The following is a 21,335-nucleotide window of genomic DNA, read 5'->3' as shown; positions in this document are numbered from 1 at the left end:
CTCCCAAGTAATTCCAATGGGTAGCCAAGGTTGAAAATCATTGTCTAATACTACTACTAGTAAATAACAATAATAATAATAAGCATTAAGTCAGCCAACAGGCTTTGAGGCTACGAGAGACAGATACATAGTCCCAACATTTTTCCCTTTTCAATCCTATCTAGAGGACTAGATGAAAGGTAAAAGAGAGGCTACAGTTAATATTCACTAAATTGCCAAGATTAAGAACCAAATGTAGCAAATGAGTATCTGAATGAAGGTTGAGAATCCTTGATCCATAAATTCAAAATCTGAAATGCACCAAAATACAGAACTTTGAGCACCAACATGATACCACAGTGAAAAATTAAACACCATGAAACTTCGTTTGATGAACAAAATTTAAAATACTGTACTAAATCACCTTCAGGCTATATGTACAAGATCTACATTAAAGTGATTTATTTTTTAGAGCACTATAGTTATACATAGTTGTATTCATTTTGACAAAATCATAAATGCATGGAATTGCATCTCAATCCTCATTCTCCCATGTTTCCCTCCCCTTCTCCCTCCCCCATACTCCAATGATCTTCCCCATATATTTATGATCCTCCATCCCACTGCTATTTTTCAATTTTTTTATTTGTTCTTTTTAGTTATACATGACAGTAGAATTCTTGAGGTTGTACATGATGTGGAGATACACTGGTCGCATATTCCTATATGAACATAGGAAAGTTATGCCCGATTCCTTCTACTATCTTTCCTATTCCCTTCCCCTACTTCCCTTCATTCCCCTTTGTCTAATCCAAAGTACTTCTATTCTTCCTTCCCAACCCCCACCCCACTCCCCCACTCCCGCCTATCTCCACTTATTGAGTGTTAGCATCTGCATATCAGAGAGAACATTCGTCTTTGGTTTTAGGGGATTGGTTTGTTTCATTTAGCCTGATAGTCTCCACTTCCATCCATTTACTGGTGAATGTCATAATTTCATTCTTCTTTATGGCTGAGTAACACTCCATTGTGTATATGTACCACATTTTCTTTATCCATTCATCTGCTGAAGGGCACCTAGGTTGGTTCCATAGTTAAGTCATTGTGAATTGAGCTGCTATAAACATTGATGTGGCTATGTCACTGTAGTATGCTGATTTTTAAATCTTTTGGATTTAAATCGAGGAGTGGGATAGCTGGGTGAAATGGTGGTTCCATTCCAAGTTTTCTGAGAATCTCCATACTGCTTTCCATAGTGGTTGCACAATTTGCAGTCCCACCAGCAGCCTAAGAGTGTACATTTTTCCCCACATCTTTGCCAACATTTATTGTTGCTTGTATTCTTAATTGCCATTCTGACTGGAGATGAAATCTCAATATAATTTTTTTTTTGGCAGGGGAGTACTGGGGATTGACCTCAAAGGCACTCAAACACAGAGCCAAATCCCCAGCCCTATTTTGTATCTTATTTAGACAAGTCTGAGTTGCTTTAGTGCCTCGATTTTGCTAAAGCAGGTTTTGAAGTCATGATCCTCCTGTCTCAGCCTCCCAAGCCACTGAGATTACAGGCATGCACCATGCGACCCAACTTTACTATTGTTTTAATTTGCATTTCTCTAATTGGTAAAATTGTTGAATATTTTTTTCAAATATTAATTTATCAACCATATTTCTTATGTGAAGTACCTGTTCAGTTCTTTAGCCCATATATTGATTGGGTTCTTTTAACACCAAAATTGAGTTAAAATTTTTGAGTTTTTTATATATCCTGGAGATTAATGCTCTATCTGAGGTACCAGTGGCAAAGCTTTTTCCCATTTTGTAGGCTCTGTCTTCATGTTCTAGATTATTTCCTTTGCTGTGAAAAAGATTTTTAGTTTGATATCATCCTATTTATTCATTTATGATTTTACTTCTTGCACTATAGGAGACTTGTTGACGAAGTCAGTTCTTAAGCCAACATGATGAAGAACTGAGCCTACATTTTCTTCTAGTAAATGCAGAGTCTCTGGTCTAATTCCTAGGTCCTTGGTCCATTTTGAATTGAGTTTTTTGCTGGGTGAGAGATAGGGGTTTAATTTCATTTTGCTACATATGAATTTTCAGTTTTCCCATTTGTTGAAGAGGCTATCTTTTCTCCAATGTATGTTTATAACACCTTTGTCAAGTATAAGATGGCTATGTTTATGTGGGTCTGTCTCTGTCTTGTATTCTGTACACTGGTCTACATGTCCGTTTTTGCACCAATACCATGCCATTTCTGATACCATAGCTCTATTATATAATTTAAAATCTGGTCTTTTGAATGCTTCCTGTGTCACTTTTCTCCCTAAGGATTGGCTATTCTGGGCCTCTCATTTTTCCAAATGAACATCATAACTGCTTTTTCTACTTCTATGAAGAATGTCATTGGAATTTTAATAGGAATTGCATTAAATGTGTATAGCACTTTTGGTAGTAAGGCCATTTTGACAATATTAATTATGCCTATTCGAGAACATGCACATCTGTCCATCTTCTAAGGTCTTCTTTTATTTCTTTCTTTAGTGTTCTGTGTTTTTAATTACAGATGTTTTTCAACTCTTTTGTTAGATTGATTCCCAAGTATTTTATTTTTTTGAGGCTATTGTGAATGGGATAGTTTTCCTAATTTCAGGTAATTCATCATTGGTGTATAGGAATGCAGTTGACTTATGGGTATTAATTTGTATCCTGCTATTTTGCTGAATTTGTTGAGTTCTAAGAACTTTCTGGTGGAGTTTTATTTTTTGGGGGGGTCTTCTAAATATACAATCATGTCTTCGGCAAATAGGGATAGTTTGAATTCTTTTTTTTGAGAGGGGGTACCACGGATTGAACTCAGGGGCACTCGACCACGGAGCCACATCCCCAGCCCCATTTTGTATTTTATTTAGAGGCAAGATCTGAGTTGCTTAACACCTCACTTTTGCTGAGACTGGCTTTGAACTCGTGATCCTCCTGTCTCAGCCTCCTGAGCCACGGGGATTACAGGTATGCGCCACCACACCTGGCTGGTTTTCACTTTTATTTTTCATTTCTTCATGAAACATTTTATTGAGTATGTTTTGTAGTGTAGGCCTTCTAGTTGTGAATATTTTAACTTTTGTTTATCATGGGAGGTTTTGATTTCATTGTCAATTCTGAAGCTTAATTTTACAGGGTACAATATTCTTATTTGGCACCCATTTTCTTTCAGAGCTTGGTATATATTATTCCAAGAGTCCTACTTTGGAGGTCTGGGTTGAAAAATCAGCTGACATCTGGATTGTGACCTATCATTTTTCTAAATGTGACCTATCATTTTTCTCTGTCACCCTTTAAAATTTTATCCTTACTCTATATGTTAGGCATTTTTATAATAATGTGCCTTGGTGTGGGTCTGTTGTAATTTTGTATATCTGGGGTCCTATAAGCCTCCTGTGTTTCATTTTCCACTTCATTTTTAAGGACTGAAAATTTTTCAGATATTATTTCATTGAAAAAGACTGTGCATTTCTTTGGTTTGTATCTCCAAGGCTTCATCTATCCTAATAACTCTAAAGTTTGGTCTTTTCATGTTATCCCATATTTCTTTCTTTTTTTTAATGGCAAAATGTTTATAAGAATTTTTATTTATTTTTTCCCCTTCCCCTCACTTCCTCTTATATGTAATTTTGTATAACAATGAGGGTCTCTTTCCATTTCCATGCAATTTCCCTTCTCTCTCTCTTTCCCTCCCCCCTCTCGACCCTATTTAATGGTGATCTTCTTCTCATGTTCTTCCTCCCTATTCTGTTCTTAGTTGCTCTCCTTATATAAAAGATGACATTTGGCATTTGTTTTTTAGGGATTGGCTAGCTTCACTTAGCATAATCTGCTCTAATGCCATCCATTTCCCTGCAAATTCCATGATTTTGTCATTTTTTAGTGCAGAGTAATACTCCATTGTGTATAAATGCCACATTTTTTTTATCCATTCATCTATTGAAGGGCATCTAGGTTGGTTCCACAGTCTAGCTATTGCGAATTGTGCTGCTACGAACATCGATGTAGCAGTATCCCTATAGTACGCTCTTTTAAGGTCTTCAGGGAATAGTCCGAGAAGGGCAATAGCTGGGTCAAATGGTGGTTCCATTCCCAGCTTTCCCAGGAATCTCCATACTGCTTTCCAAATTGGCCGCACCAATTTGCAGTCCCACCAGCAATGTACAAGAGTACCCTTTTCCCCACATCCTCGCCAGCACTTGTTGTTGTTTGACTTCAGAATGGCTGCCAATCTTACTGGAGTGAGATGGTATCTTAGGATGGTTTTGATTTGCATTTCCCTGACTGCTAGAGATGGTGAGCATTTTTTCATGTACTTGTTGATTGATTGTATGTCCTCCTCTGAGAAGTGTCTGTTCAGGTCCTTGGCCCATTTGTTGATTGGGTTATTTGTTATCTTATTGTTTAATTTTTTGAGTTCTTTGTATACTCTGGATATTAGGGCTCTATCTGAAGTGTGAGGAGTAAAAATTTGTTCCCAGGATGTAGGCTCCCTATTTACCTCTCTTATTGTTTCTCTTGCTGAGAAAAAACTTTTTAGTTTAAGTAAGTCCCATTTGTTGATTCTTGTTATTAACTCTTGTGCTATGGGTGTCCTATTAAGAAATTTGAGCCCAACCCCACAATATGTAGATCGGAGCCAACTTTTTCTTCTATCAGACGCAGAGTCTCTGATTTGATATCAAGCTCCTTGATCCATTTTGAGTTAACTTTTGTGCATGGCGAGAGAAGGGGATTCAGTTTCATTTTGTTGCATATGGATTTCCAGTTTTCCCAGCACCATTTGTTGAAGATGCTATCCTTCCTCCATTGCATGCTTTTAGCCCCTTTATCAAATATAAGATAGTTGTAACTTTGTGGTACCTTTTTCCCTACATCCTTACCACACTGTAGTCTTGATAATTGCTGTTCTGACAAGAGGTGGACCTTAGTATAGTTTTGATTTGCATTTTCCTCGTTGCTAGAGATGTTGAACATCTTTTCATGTATTTTTTGGTCATTTGCGTTTTTTCTTTAAAGAAGTTTTTAGTTCTTTTGCCCATTTATTAATTAGGTTGGTTATTTTTGTTTAAGTTCCTCCCACCCACATCATTTGTTAATTGTTTATTTACTAAGAAAAACTATTCCTTAGCCCATGTGTTCCTGAACACTTTACAGTTCAGAAACACAAGTCAGTAATCAACTTCTAAGGAACTCAATCTAAAGAAATTCTTTATATTCCAAAAATTCTTTATATTCCGGCCTTCTTCATCTCCTCAAAATCTTTAATAAAATCATAATTTTTGTAGAAATCGGCATATGACTTCCTTCTTGGTTCAGCCACACCAATCTCAACCCCCAGGGCAACCATGAATGCTCCACCAGTTGAAACCTCATATGATTGGCCAAAAAACCCCCCACATCAGAGGTTCTGTCAAAGCATCAGAACCATGGCAGTTATTGTCCTCCACACCAATGTCCTTCCCAGATGATGGAGAAATTTAGTGTTGATATTAAGTTTTTGAGTTCTTTATCTAATCTAATCTGGATATTAATCCCTTCTCAAAGGGGCAGCTGGCAAAGATTCTCCCATTCTGGGCTTTATTTTCAAACTTGTAACCATTTCCTTTCCTATGCAGAAGTTTTTTAATTTGAGAGCATCCACTCAGAATTCTTGGTTTTATTTGTTGAGATTTAGAGACCTTGTTTGGGAAGCTGGTAGTGCCTACCTATATGATGGAGTGTTAAACCTGTTTTCTTCTAGCAGTTGTAAGGTTTCTGGTCTAATTCCTAAGTCTTTGATGCATTTTTATTTTACTTTTGTGCAAGATGAGATGAACCTAATTTCATGCATCTAAAACAAGTGATTTTCATGTTTACACTTGAGCCCCATCCCCAAGATCTCACTATATACATACAAATATTCCAGACTCATAAATAAATATATAAATAAACATATGAAATGTTTTTCTATTCCTAAGCATTTTGGGTAAGGGACACTCAATCTATTATCTCCTCTCCTCCCTTCTTCCACTTTAAGGCTTGAATTAAAGAATGAGCACTATATAAATATAAAATGGAGGCTGTCACTATTCAAATGCTTTTCTTGGTCTTTGATAATGGTAACTAGGTAACCACATTAATTTTATCAGTTTATATCTAAACATCTACAGTTAATAGTTTAAGTATATGTGCATAGGTTTCCATTTTAAAAAGAAAAACACCCTAAGAAATATTCCATTTTATAGTTGCTTTTATCTTTTTTATCTCGAGTTTTCAATGCATACCTCTATTACCAATTGTTTATTTTATTTATTTATTTGGTACCAGGGATTGAACCCAGGGGGTGCTTACCCACTGTGCCGCATCCCCAGCCCTTTTTTGTATTTTGTTTAGAGACAGGGTCTAGCTAACTTGCCTAGGACCTTACTAAGTTGCTGAGGCTGGCTTTGAACTTGCAATCCTCCTGCCTCAGGCTCCCGAGCCACTGGGATTACAAGCATGCACCACTGCTACCAACACCAGTTGTTTATTTAACCTGCCCTATTTCTCTAATATTGCCTTATGATACTTTACTTTCTTTTCATCAAAGTATTGTTTTCTATACCCAACAATGTTAATCAATTTAAAATTCAACTATAGATCAGATTCTATATTGATAAAAGGAGTGAAACTAAGTTTTATGTTGAATAACACAGAAAAATCAAGTTGTAAAATATTACTCAAGTCAGTTTGTTAAGGAAATGAATATTCAAAATTCTAACTATTCATGGACAAAAAAAGTTACTACACTAAAATCCTATGTTTTCAATTTTGCTTTTGAGGCATCTAGAAGAAACAAAGAATGACTTCCACTTCCCTCAGGATTTCTCTGTGATGTCTAAACAAGCCAAAAGTAGCAATTCCACATCACCCCAGAGGGCAGCACTAAACAGTCTTCCTCAGGCTCCTGACCTAGAAAATTTTAAGTTCCAGATGTCCAGCCTGCAGCCTCAGTGTTCACCAGTACCTTTTTTTTTTTTTTTACCAGAATCATAAAATTATAATAATTATAATAACTAGAGGACAAGAACTTTATGTATTTAAAGATGGCAACACATGAGACAAATGGGGACAGGACCCTTTTTCCCACAGCAATCCTGATTCCTTTATCATCAGTCAGGGCCCCTTCAACGCACAACAGAGTTGGTCCTACCAAAATGCTTATCGAATAAAAGTGGGGAGGGGGAGAGAAGCACATGAATAGGGAAAAAGTGGAGGGCTGCAAACAAATCTATGGGGCTTTTCTTAGACTGAGTGCCTCTGAAGAAGTGTAACAGATCCTCTCACAGATTCTTGGATTCCCACTTGACTCTCTACCGTAAACCTGAAAAGACACTATCATCATTCTCCTGGCTTACCCACTACAATGATGCAAGAAAAAGGAGGGAAATTTTGGTGCAGTGTCATGAACAGATTATAAATAAAAGATATATGACTATTGTGGTATCAGTTATATGTTACACTCAATCACATCAAACAAAGAAACCACCAAATTCTGAAATACCTAGAATGTGTTGCTACTTAACAATGAAGAAAAGAAATGAAAAGTCAAATAATGCCAAAGCAAGCAAAAACTCTTTAGGCCTCGTTAAATTTTTGTTAGAAAAAAATATGGGCAAAAATAAATAAGTTGTAAATTAGAACTCTATGATTATACCAGGAACATTATTAACACTTCAAAGGAACCAAATGGAGATAACTTCTTTAAGATTGTTTGCTTATATTAATAAAACAGGTAAAAACAAAGACCAATACCACTTTAATATAATTATTAAAATAAACATTGGTTTACCAATATTTCACCCCCAAGTGATAGTCAAAAGAAAATTTTACCTCATATTTGGAGCAGAGTACAAAAGTTTGGTCTCCTCCAGAGAAGATCTGCTTAACAATATGATATTTAAAGCGATCTGCCAAAAAAATTTCCAACAGCATATTTTTCAATAATTGAAGTTTCTTCTTGATCCCTTTTCTAATATTCCAAAATATGCATCAGAGTGGCTTCTTATCCATTTTAATCACATTAGAGAAGAAACCAAATCTCCTGGCTCAATGCCTAGTATTACTTCTACTGCAATTAAAAATAAATATATAAAACAGTACCCTCCATTCTAGCTCTGCCCCCACTTCACTGCCAGCTAATCCTGACCTCATTTCTATTTTTCATGCTAACTCTATCATGGCACTGACCTGAATTCTAAAATGGGCACTACTATAAATGGTAACATATGCCTAACAAATAATTCCGCATCTGAGGTGGACCCTAGCCACTTCAGGATAAATCTGGCAACATAAGGACTTCTATTTCCTGCTCTCTGATTTATCCCCCATTACATGCACCCACATAAACACTGATACCATGATATTGCTTTATTGCTAATATCCCACACAATGTTATTCATTCTCCATGCCTCTTTCCTCTACACCCTAGCACACACTGTATTCTCCGAGGGATACCTCCTAGGGCAGAGTCTGAATGGTGCTCCTGGAATTTTGCCACTCCATGGGACTGCCACTGCTACTCAAAGTCCTCTATCTGGCTAACTCCAAATCACCCTGTCCAACACAGCTCACACTTCCTCTAACCAAAATACTCTTTTATGTCTTCTTCTGTGCTCGCATATTACCATGAGGTTTCCTAAAGCCACAGCATTTACACATTTATAAAATCATTTTGTCAAACATCTAAGCAAGGACAGCCTCAGCAACTTAGCAAGACTCTGTCTCACAAAATAAAAAGGAATGAGGATGTAGCTCAGTGGTAAAACACCCCTGGGTTTAATTGCCAGTAGTACCACAAAACAAAAGAAAGGAAAAAAAAAAAAAAAGACGAGGCAGCACTCAATATGAATGACTGCCTTATTTTGATTTCCAAACAAATGAATACTCTGTTGCATATTTTTAAGAGAAGGGGGAAAAATGGCATGAAAAGAGATCACGTTATGCTATGACCAAAACACCAATAGAAAGTAGAGAAAATAACACAGAATTGGCACTAAGAGCATAGGCTTTCAAATGGGGCCAATCTTGGTTCAGTCCTGCCTCCAGGATCCTTGTGACTTTAGGAAAGTTACTGACCCTCTTGAAGACTCAGTTCTCTCACCTCTACAAAGATGACAACCACTAATAGGTTGTTCTGAGGCTTAGCATAATAATGAATTTGGTTAAACATTCAATAAATAGTTAACCATCAGTATTAACAACAATAAAACTTATACACAATCACCAAGATTCTCGGTGCTAACATTTTGTGTTTTATTTATTTTCTAGGATTTCAGAGTTTCATGCATAGCAAGAACTGAAATATTTGTTGATTATTGTTTTTAAAAAACTTCATATTAATTCCCTTCAAAAGACTTCAAGATATATAAGAGATGTAAATTCAAAATATGTTGGAAACAAACATATAGATATATGCTTTAGTCATTTAAAATATAATTAAATTCTAGTGCAAATCTTACCGGCTCGGGCTGAAAGCTGTCCACTGTGGGCAGCCCAATAACCCTTCACAGGAGATGGGCACTTAACGTTACAAGTGTGTCCAGTTCCTAGTTGACCTCTAGCTCCACAACCAAATGCGTAGATGAGTCCAGAAGAAGGCACAAAGGCTAGAGTGTGTTGTCTGTGGAAAAATTAAACAACTCATGGTCAAAGTATCTACTAACATGGACACACTCTCAGACTCTGACCTTTAATTTCCAAATAAAAGCATAGGAGTCCTTAGGGGTGCCCCATGGAACCTCCCCAGTGACAATATGTGACTTTTCTTTTTTTTTCTTCTTTTTTTTGCAATGACTGGCTCTCCATAATATTCTCCTTCTCTCACACTCCAGTTAATGGGGAGGATAGTAACTTGTGGAAAAAGTTGAATAAACCTGCTGCCATATGGATGAAAGGGAAGAAGCAGTGTAGGCCCAGACAAAATTTCCAAAAGGCTCTGTGGGACTTTCTCCTTTCTTCATTTCTTCCCCACATGCTGCTACTCTTTATCCCAAAAGAGGCTTACTATTCCCTATTTCTCTGCTTACCTAAAACCCTTCCTTGCTACATCCCAGAATCTGACTTTCTCCAAATTTCACCGTAGGTATGCATGCAGTAAAGATTTCCTAAAATGATGGAAGTTAGGTGTCATCACATTATCCATCACTATAAGAACAAGATCCATTTCTGGGTCTTCTAGCAGGAAGCTCTGAGGAACACTCACCTGCCACAAGCAATCTGAGTTACTTCACTGCCCATCAGCTCTAGAACTCTTCTTGGATTAACCTCATCATTCATGGAGTCATGTCCAAGTTGCCCACAAGAACCAGCACCAAAGGTGAACACACCTCCACTCTAACAAAGAACAAACGTCAATATGACATTACTGTATCTCTAAATTTAAGAACCTTCCTCTGAAACCTGTATACAAAATTCCCATCGGAATGGTCCATGCAAGACACTATGCTCACTTAATACTTGGCCAAAATCACCTCCTGAGAACATTATTTAAATAGCAAAAAGAATAAAAAAGAAATTTAAGACTATGTCTTCAAGGAACATAGAAAGCCCTTGTCAAGGGAATGTGTGCCATTTGTAAATTTTGGAACTGTTTAAAGCACAATGACATATTAGGAAGCAAAATTAAAGAAAAACAAGAAGATATTAAGAGAACAGGTGTGGTGATGTACATCTGTAATCCCAGTTGGTAGGGATGAGGCAGAGAGATCACAAATTTGAGGTCATGTGAACAACTTAGCAAGACCCTGCCTCAAAAAAACAAAAAAGGCTGGAGATGTAGCTTTGTGTAGGAGAACCCCTAATTAAATTCTCAGTACTAAAAAGATGAAAGGAAGGAAGGAAGGAAGGAAGGAAGGAAAGAAGGAAAGAAGGAAGAAAATAAATTAAGTACTCCACAAACTCCTTGAAAAGTAAGGTTTTTTTAAAGTTGTATTAGATTAAATGCTAACCTATTTAATTAAAGTGAATATATAATGGTATTTGCTCTATATGAAAATACAAATTTTCTTTCTAGAATGTAACTATTTAGAAATAAAAGAAACAGATTAATGATTTTAAAACAATTAAATTGCTATTTCTTTTTTACATATTTTATTTACTTACTTACTTGCTTATTTATTGGTACCAGGGATTGAACCCAGGTTCTCGTAATCACTGAGCCACATCCCCAGCCTTTTTTAGTTTTAGACAGTGTCTCACTAAGTTGCTCATGGCCTCACTAAGTTGCTGAGGCTGACTTTGAACTTGTGATCCTCCTGCCTCAGTCTCCCAAGTTCCTGGGATTACAGGTGAATACCATTGTGCCTGGCTTTTTAAAAAATAACTTATTTTAAAAGAACACAGGATTCTGTTATTTATTTACTTATACACACACACATACACATTTATGTATATATATTTAAAAGTTATTTCATTGAACTATTTTTTTCATTTTTATACTGAAATATTTTTAACTGGTAGAAATTTACCAAAGAGGTAAACACAGATACAAGAAAGCAATTTTGTTCCTATTCCTTTGGAAAACAATAAAACAAAAGCTAAAGGCAGCATTCAAGTTCAAGCCACAATATGGTAATTAAACATAATCACTACTCTAAAATAATGTATTATAACTGCCTATCCCATAACCTGAACCAAAGCAGAGTTCTCCAATGCCCTTACCTTTGTGAGGACTGCTGTATGTTCTTCTCCACAACTAATATAGACAACTTTCTGGGTTCGTAAAAGTTTCACATGGCAAGGAGACTCTCGATCTAGAATAAGATCAATGAAGCATTAGAATATCACTACCATTAATTTTTATATGAAATACACACAACTATCATAGCATGAATTTTGGGTCTCCCCTGGTTTCCTGGCACATATGCAACTTCCTACCTGCATCTCTGTTTGGATGTTGTTATGGTTTGGATGTGAGGTGTCCCCCAAAAGCTCATGTGTGAGACAATGCAAGATGGTTTGGAGGAGAAACAATTGGGTTATGAGAGACTTAACTCAATCAATTTATTAATACCTTGATGGGGATTAACTCAGTGGTAACTGAAGGCAGGTAGGTTGTAGCTGAAGGAGGTGGGCATTGGGGGAGTGGTTTTGAGGTAATATATTTTGTTTCTGGTGAATGGAGACTCTCTCTCTGCCTCCTGATCATCATGTGAGCTGTTTGCCTCTGCCATACTCTTCCACCATGATGTTCAGCTTACCTTGAAACTCAAGGAATGGACTTCTAAGGACTGAGACCTCTGAAACCATGAGCCCTCGAATAAGCTTTTTCCCCTCTACAATTGTTCTGGTTATGTCTTTTAATCACAGCAATGAAAAAGCTGACTAAAACAGATGTCCAACAGATCTCAATTTAATGTATCCCAAAGCTAACTCATGGTTTCCCGATACTTTCTTACTCTGCCCACTCACCCTCCACAAAATAACTGTATCCTACTTTTCCCTGTTTTAAACCACACATTCAACAACGTGCAAATAGGTCCTCTTCAAATGCTGCACAAAAATCAGACTTTACTCTCACTAACTCCAACCTGGTTTTCCCCCTTGACCCACTTATGCAGCTAATGGCAGCTAATGGTCAAACAGGATCACTTCTCTCCTCCAACACTTAGTCTTGCTAACAAGAGCAAGACTCACTAACAGATGAAGCCAAATCCTCACCCTGGTACTACCTCTTTGACCTCCATCTGTCCCTCCTCCCATTTCTCCCTCTAGACCATACATCTTTCCACATCACAGCATTTGCACATACTGTTTCCTTTGGCTGGAATATTCTTTCTGCAGAAATCTAAATGTCCCACTTCCTACGGGCTCTGCTCAAACAAGTTCCCATCAGAACTAGGTATTTACTAGTTTGTTGTTTGAGAATCCTTGACATACCATATATTTATGAGTTTGCTGTTTATGTTTGCCCACTAGAATAGTTTCCACTAAGCCACAGATGTTCTGTTTTGTTCATTGCTTCTCCCTTAGTATTTAGCATGAGGCCAACACATAATAGAACCTCAAGAAGTATGTATTAAACAAACAAATGTGCTTCTGAACTAAAGAGGTACATGTAGTTTACCAACCTTTTTCATCACTGAGTCCTAGCTGTCCTGCATTATTCATCCCCCAGCCAAAAACAGCTCCTGAGAGAGATAGGGCAAAGCTGTGAGCCCCTCCTGCAACCACCTGGGCCAACGGGATGCCCTCCAGGGACCTCACCCTCTGCGGGCTGGCTTGAGAAGGGAACTCCTTCCCCAGCCCCAGCTGACCATGGCTGTTCTTTCCCCATGTGAAGAACTGGCCATCTGAAAAAAGAACAGAATAACTAATTTTACAAAAATGGATACAAGTTGTATGCACAAAAATAATCTCGTTATTAGGATCATTTGTTAGTTGCCCTCCCACATATCCCAAACTCACCCCAGAGCAAAGGAACAAAGACACTTCATGCTTTAAGACTATCAAAACCAAAACTCCCACTTGACATGACAATACTATTATGCAAAGAACACATTAAGTAAATAAATTCAATTTTGAACAAGCCACCTACCAGGCTTAGATCTATTAAGCAAGTTCAATTAGTTGTGACCATATTAAGATTAACAGACTTAGAACTTCAGGAGATCCAGGCTAAGAGCACCAACTTCTAAACAAATGATTGAAGAGGAGGTGTAAGGGCAGATGTCTTCTAACAAAGTACAGTGTTGTTTGCTGACTTAGGTTTCTCTTAACTCCTTCCTTTACATTTATTCCAATTTTCTATATTCTCAAGAACACTTAGGTATCATCCTGCTTCTCATTCATCTTCCCCTGTGTGTGCTGGGGTAACAATGATTAGCACCTATTTCATCCACACCCTAGAGAAAGGATGAGATATGCAAAGGCTGTCTGAGAACTGTTACTGCTCAAGACCAATGCAGTTAAAGTTTGGAGATAAATTAATGCAACTGCAGGAGAAAAATATTTTCAAAATTTCACGGCATTGGCATATATTTAATGCTACATTACCTGCTGCAAGAGCCAAGCAATGCCAGTTGCCACAGGAAACTTGTAATATTGTCTGTTGGTTCAGCTTCTGTATTAACCTAAAACAGAAAAGGCTTTCCTAAGATTGAACATTCACATACAAACACAATTATCGCTAATATTCCCACTGGGTTCAGTGGCGCAGAACTATAACCCCAGCTACGAGGGAGGCTGAAGCAGGAGGATCACAAGTTCAAGACCAGTCTGAGCAACTTAGTGAGACCCTGTCTCAAAAAAAAAAAAAAAAAAAAATTAAAAGAGCTAGGGATGCAGCTCAGTGGTAAAATGTCCCTGGGTTCAATCCCCCATACCAAACAAACTACAGGACTGTCATGATCCAGCAATTTTACCTCTAGTTATATATCCAAAAGGACTGAAATCATATTACTAAAGAGATACTTTATGTTTACATTCATAGATTCATTATTCACAATGGCCAAAAGATGCAATCTTGTATTCTGCAAATCTATTGGCACCATTTTTTTCCAACTACTCAGATGATTATTAGCATTATTTTTTTTTTTTGCAATAATGTTTTTTTTTAAATTAAGATATGTACTATTTTTTTTCCTTCTGCTGGGAACAGAAATCAGGACCTCACACATGGTAAGCAAGTGCTCTACCACTGAGCTACACCTGCAGTCATGTATTAATTTATCATGTGTGTTAGTTCAAAGATCATCATCAAGGATTCTTCATGGTGCACTTTTATAATCACTCCTCCCCTGTCTCATTACCCAACCCTATCCCCCGGAAACCAGTAACCTAGCCTCTATTTCTAAAATGCTGTTATTTTAAGAATGTTACAGAAATCAAATTACATACCCTTGGGGATTAGCTTTTTTTAACTCAGAATATTTCCCTGGTCATTCAAAGTTGTTACATATATGAATAGTTTATAGAATCTCGCTGATTTTAAAAATTTTAATGCATTACTACCAAGTGTGTTAGGAGTTACAATGCAGCAACGGCCCTTTTTCCTGACCAGTTTCCATAAAAAATCCCCAGAACAAATTGTCCCCTTATTGGATCAATTCTCAAACAACCCTCATGATCACATTTAGGAAGAGAAACAGATCAAAAGAACAAAGATAAATATAAAAATTACACCCTGGAGGTGGAGAGGAGGGGTACATACAATACAAACATAAACTATGCTTTACCTACTCGTCTCGTTCTATCTTCCCAATAACTCCATAAAGTAAAAAATATAAAATTTCATTTTGAAGTTAGGAAAATGCGGCTTAGAAAAGTTCAATTTGCCCAAAGTCATTCACCTTGTAAGTAACAGAACCAATATTAAATCCAAGGCTGTTTGTTCTCAAAACTGTTACTTCCCAAATACCATGGTATTAATAATTTATTTCAAGTAAATTATATAGTTAAAACTATACAAATCGTTCTTGTAAGTCATTCATAGTTTAAACATGATTAATTAAATTGTTACTATAACACAGATTACTTTGTTTTTAGAAAAGAAATGAGATTTAAAAACTTAGAATTGAGTCTTTGGTCACCAACAAATGAAATATTTTTGTAATTAATGTTATCAAAATTTTTCCCTAAAGTTACACACAATGTAACTAAAATACAGCAATCCTCTTTTCTTACTGCCAAATTAATTTTTGGAAAAAATAATATAAGACATTACTGGTTGGAATTTATCAGGAAATAAATCAAATCGCTCTCACCTCCATGTTCCTTTTTCCCTTAAAACAGCTTTTAATTAAAGAGAAAAACTTAGGAAAGGCAAAAAGGAAGAGGGAGATACACTGTCCTTAAAAAGGGGACAAGAAGGGGAAAACAGGCCATTTATTAACCTAATACTGAGCAATGTATGGACCAGGCACCCTTAGAAATGATAATATTAAAATGAATAATCCAGGTCTCCTGCCATCAAGAAGTCAAAGTTTTGAAATAAAAATCAGACATTAAAAGAAACAAATACAAAGAACATAACAAGTACTAGTATATAGAAATATGCGGTATACCAAGCATGTGATACAAGGGGTATGTAGAATAAAAGAACTGGCATTAAATGAAGAAAATTAACAGCCTCTCTGATCATGAAAAATCCTCAACAGGACTGGGGAGATAGCTCAGTGATAAAGCACCTGCCTAGCATGCATGAAGCCCTGGGTTCAATCCCCATCATCACCACATAAAAAATAAACAAAGTAAAATGACAAAAAAAAAAAAAACCTCAACAGACAGACCCACCCCAGCAAAAATCATCTGAAAATAACTTCACTATTTTGAATATTTTCTTAGGTGATGAATTATCTATTAGATACTTGGCTAAATCTTCTAAAATTTTGAAGTAGCTGGGTGTAGTGGTGCACGCCTGTAATCCCTGTAGCTCAGGAAGCTGAAGCAGGAAGATTGAGAGTTCAAAGCCGGCCTCAGGAAAAGTGAAGCACTAAGCAACTCAGTGAGACCCTGTCTCTAAATAAAATACAAAATAGGGATGGGAATGTGGCTCAGTGGTGGAGTGCCCCTGAGTTCAATCCCCAATACTGCCCCAAAAAATAAAAAATAAATAAACAAAATTTAGAAGTAAATAGTTAAGAGATTCAAAACCATTAATTATATTAATTTTTGCATTAAAGAATCTATATTTGGGGCTGGGGTTGTGGCTCAGTGGTAGAGCGCTTATCTAGCACATGTGAGGCCCTGGGTTCGATCCTCTACACCACATAAAAATAAAACAAAGGTATTGTGTCCAACTACAACTAAAAAATAAATACTAAAAAATAAAAGAATCTACATTTGATGCCTTTTTTATTCAAATATTTATTGAGTGCCAGGAAGTCAGCTCGTAACCAGGCTACTAGAAAAATAAAATACGGTTCCTGACCAACTTACTTTTTGAACTAGAGGCAGACATTTCTGTAAATAATCACAATTTTTGTGCTACAGCAATATAAAGGCACAGCAGTAGCACAAAGGAAACAGCAATACAATAAAGAAAACAGAACAAAAACAAGGAGTCTGCCATAGCAACAAGCAGAAAGTAATTTTTAAAACAATTGAGACTTGAAGCCCAGATTCCTTTCTGTGGCATTCTTACCTGGGCACTGCCACAGAATCCTCAGTAGTCATGAGTCCTAGTTGACCATCACTCCCTGCACCCCAAGAGAACAGCTGGCCCCGGTCACTAAGGGCCAGATTGTGGGACTCTCCACATGCCACATGAATAATGTGCTGATCTGCCAGAGCTCCAATTTGTTCTGAAAGAGATCAAACCAAAGGAAGAAAATGTATATCTTAGAAACAGGTTATTTTGCTACCCTTCCACAGAATTACCCTTATAGGACAGTTCTCCACTCCCATTCGGGAACTAAGGACTTTTGTTTTTAAAGAGAACCACTAAATCTGCATATGTGCAGAGATTATAAACTTCATATATTTCCAAATGTTATCAATTTAGATTTAGCTACACTAGGTAGCATACATGCCTATAGTAGCACACACATCCCGTTTGTTCTCTGAACCTATAAAGCCATGTGCCTGGTGCTTCTCTATCCAGGGAGAAGTCTGAATGGAAATGATGAACAAAAGAAGCCCAGATTTAAGTGGGAATGAGACACATTCCTGTAAGTACTGTCACTGTGTGAAATTCTGCCTGGAACAATGAAACACACCCCCATTTATATTCCTCCTATCCACAAAAATATCCAGAATTCTAAAGACCTTTCTCCCATCAGTTCCAGAACATATTCTTGTGTGTATCCTGGGAGACAGGAGGATCTGTCTCTGGGAAAATTTGCCCAAATGGGCATGGGCTTATAACCACACCTACTACTAGAGTGCATCCTATCCTGAAAGCTAGTAGCCATAGCACATCTCCATTCTTAAATCTGTACCGTCATTCCACTCACATGGATGGCTGCAGCACTACAACCCCAACTGCTCAGAGCCTAGGCCTAGAAGAAAGGCTGAGATTCTAGCTGCAAAACCCAGGCAGCATCCCATTCCCCAGGAAACAGAAGACTTGAACAAAGGGAAAGCAGACACAGAGCCCAACATACCCATGCCTACTTGACATACAGCCAGGGAGCAGCCCCAATCCCAACAAAAACACCATACCACCACAGTCACAAACACCTATAGCCTAGGACACTAACATAGCCTCAGACAACCTACATAATAGTATCTTTCTATTCCATAAAAATTGGAAAAGGTGACTGGTATACTGAATGTATAGGCATCAATTAGAGATGAATTAAAAAGCAAGGAAAGATGACACTCTAAGGTACACAATAATTCTCTAATAACAGACCCTAAAAAAAAAGGAAGCATGATCTTATGGAAGCTCAGTGAGATAAGAGAATACAGACAGACAATCCAATAAAATCTGGAAAATAATGTCATCGTATGAGAAACACAACAAATAGATATCATTAAAAAAGAACCAGAAATTTTATAGGTGGATAATTAAATGAATGAAATCAAAAAATTAAATTGAGAGCCACAACAGATTAGATCAAGAAGAAAAGAATTTCTGAATGTGAAAATCGGTAATTTTAATTTACCCAAACAGGAGGTGAAAGACAACCATATCTCAAAGATCCCACAGATTAAGTAAACAAATATTTGCATTATGTGAATTCCAGAGGAGGAAGAGATGGAGAAACATGCACAACGCACATTTAACAAATAAATAGCTGAAAATTTCCCAAGTCTTGAGAGAGAGATGCATATCCAGAACTCCAATTAAACTCAAAAGAGGTCTCTCCAAGACATATTATAATCAATCTATCAGAAGTCAGAGAGAATTCTAAAACCATTAAGACTCAAAAATGCATACATACAAGGGAAATGTCCCTAGAGTAACAGCAGATTAAACTTTGTAGGCCAGGAAAGAATGAGATGATATATTCAGAGTGATGAAAGAAAACCCACTGACAGTCAAAAATACTACATACGCGGCTGGGAATATAGCTCAGTTGGTGGAGCACTTGCCTTGCATGCACAAGGCCCTGGGTTCAATCCCCAGTATAAAAAAAAAAAAAAAAAAAGGGCTGGGGATGTGGCTCAAGCGGTAGCATGCTCGCCTGGCAGGCGGGCGGCCCGGGTTTGATCCTCAGCACCACATACAAACAAAGATGTTGTGTCCGCCGAAAACTAAAAAAAATAAATAAATAAATATTAAAAAAAAAAAGAATACTATATACCACAAAAGCTATCATTAAGAAACAAAGCCTGTAGCAGACAGACAAAAACTGAAGGCATTCCTAACTACTAAACTGGAAGCATAAGAAATGCCTAAGGAGCACTAGAACAGACACCCAATGCTTAGTAGAAGAAAAAGTAGGATAAAATCTCCACTATGTAGGCTTAAGAACTGACTTCCTTAACAAGACTCCTAGAACACAAGTAGTAAAACCAAGAATCAATAAATGGGATGGTATCAAACTACTAAGCTTCTTCTCAGCAAAGGAAACAATAATGTGAAAAAACAGAATGGGAGAAAATCTTTACCACATGCACCTTAGATAGAACATTGATTTCCAGGATGTATAAAGAACTCAAAACAAATAACCCAATCAATAAATGCACTAAGGAAATGAACAGACACTTCACAGAAGAAGAAATACAATCCATCAACAAACATATGAAATAAATATTCATCATCTCTAGTGATTAGAGAAATGCAAATCAAAACTACTCTAAGATTTCATCTCACTCTAGCCAGAATGGCAAGTAACAAGAATACAAGCAACAATAAGTATTGGCAAGGATGTGGGGGAAAAGGTACACTCATATGTAGCTGGTAAGACAGCAAATTGGTGCAACCACTATGGGAAGCAGTATGGAGATTCCTCAGAAAACTTGGAATGGAACCACCATTTCACCCAGCTTTCCCACTCTTCAATTTATACCCAAAGGACTTAAAATCAGCATACTACAGTAGCACAGCCACATCAATGTTTATAGCAGCTCAATTCACAACAGCTTCAGGCGTTAACATTTGGGGTGAATCTGGATCTGATGGATCTTTTAGGATATCAAATAAAGGTCCCAACTCTCCTGTTGGTATGCCTAAATAAGGCCTTATCCAATTTACGACTCCTAATAACTTTTGAAAGTCGTTAAGTGATTTGAGTTGATCGACTCGTATTTGAATTTTTGGTGGATGGACCAGGGTTCAGAATAATATAACTCCTAAATAATTAATTGGAAAATTTAAGTGTACTTTATCTATTGCTATCTCTAGATTATAATTTTTTAATAAGTTTGTAAGTGTGGCATAACATTCTAGCAATGTGTTTTTATCTTTGTGTGCTAACAATACATCATCCATATAGTGAAATATTTGTAGTTCAGGATTTTGATTTCTAACTGGCTGGATTGCTTTGTTAACATAAATTTGACACATAGTTGGGCTGTTAGCCATCCCTTGGGGGAGTACTTTCCATTCATATCTCTGATCAGGACCTTCATGATTCAGTGCAGGGATAGTAAATGCAAAACGTGGACTATCCTCAGGATTAATTGGAATTGAAAAAAAAAAAACAATCTTTAATATCTATAGCTAAAACATACCAGGTTTTTGGCAAAGCAGACAACTGAGGAATCCTTGATTGAGCAGGTCCCATAATAACCATCTCATTATTAATGGCTCTTAAATCTTGCAATAATCTCCATTTACCAGATTTCTTTTTGATGACAAAAATGGGAGTATTATGGGGAGATACAGAAGGTTGTATATGTCCCTCCGCTAATTGTTGTTTGACCAGGGCATGGGCTGCTTGTATCTTTTCTTTAGTCAGGGGCCACTGAGGAACCCATACTGGTCTTTCTGATTTCCAAGTAATTTTGATTGTCTCAGTGACCCTTTCTGAAAACCCAATCCATGTCTATCTATTTCTTGATCTATTTGTATTGGTGCTGCTATACCTTGTTCTTGTTCTCCTAATCTTTTTTCTTTCCTAAAATCTTGTCTAGCCCTAATAATGGGTGCATTTGGATTGATGTTATTTCTTAATGTCAAACCTAATTGATCTAGGACATCTCATCCCCATAAATTTATAGGAAGATGATCCAATACATATGGCTGTATAGTTCCTTCACATTCTTCAGGATCCTTCCAATCTAATACCATTACACTTCTATGGGGATTAGTTGCTACTCCTAGGCCTCGAAGCGTTTGAGTGGCTTGTTGTAATGGCCAATGTTTTGGCCATTCTTGACGAGATATGATGCTAAAGTCTGCACCTGTATCCAGTAGCCCATTAAATTCATATCCTTGAATATTTAGTTTTAGCATGGGG

At 37.0% G+C, this 21,335-nt stretch overlaps 1 protein-coding gene across 1 annotated transcript in view; it reads right to left on the bottom strand.

Moving 5' to 3' along the window:
* The window catches only part of Herc3 (HECT and RLD domain containing E3 ubiquitin protein ligase 3), a 135,713-nt gene that overhangs the window by 68,589 nt on the left and 45,789 nt on the right, over positions 1 to 21,335 (bottom strand). The window contains exons 6-12 of the mRNA XM_048813856.1: positions 17,129 to 17,288; positions 14,041 to 14,117; positions 13,116 to 13,337; positions 11,707 to 11,798; positions 10,250 to 10,380; positions 9,507 to 9,667; positions 7,879 to 7,955 (exon numbers count right to left, since the gene is read on the bottom strand). Coding sequence (XP_048669813.1) covers positions 7,879 to 7,955; positions 9,507 to 9,667; positions 10,250 to 10,380; positions 11,707 to 11,798; positions 13,116 to 13,337; positions 14,041 to 14,117; positions 17,129 to 17,288 — 920 coding nt within the window. The remainder of the gene's footprint in view (positions 1 to 7,878; positions 7,956 to 9,506; positions 9,668 to 10,249; positions 10,381 to 11,706; positions 11,799 to 13,115; positions 13,338 to 14,040; positions 14,118 to 17,128; positions 17,289 to 21,335) is intronic.

Source organism: Marmota marmota, unplaced genomic scaffold, assembly GCF_001458135.2.
Source record: "Marmota marmota marmota unplaced genomic scaffold, marMar, whole genome shotgun sequence".
In the NCBI taxonomy this organism is placed as follows: domain Eukaryota; kingdom Metazoa; phylum Chordata; class Mammalia; order Rodentia; family Sciuridae; genus Marmota; species Marmota marmota.
Note: the sequence above shows the minus strand (reverse complement) of the source record. Positions and strands in the feature narration are given on the sequence as shown.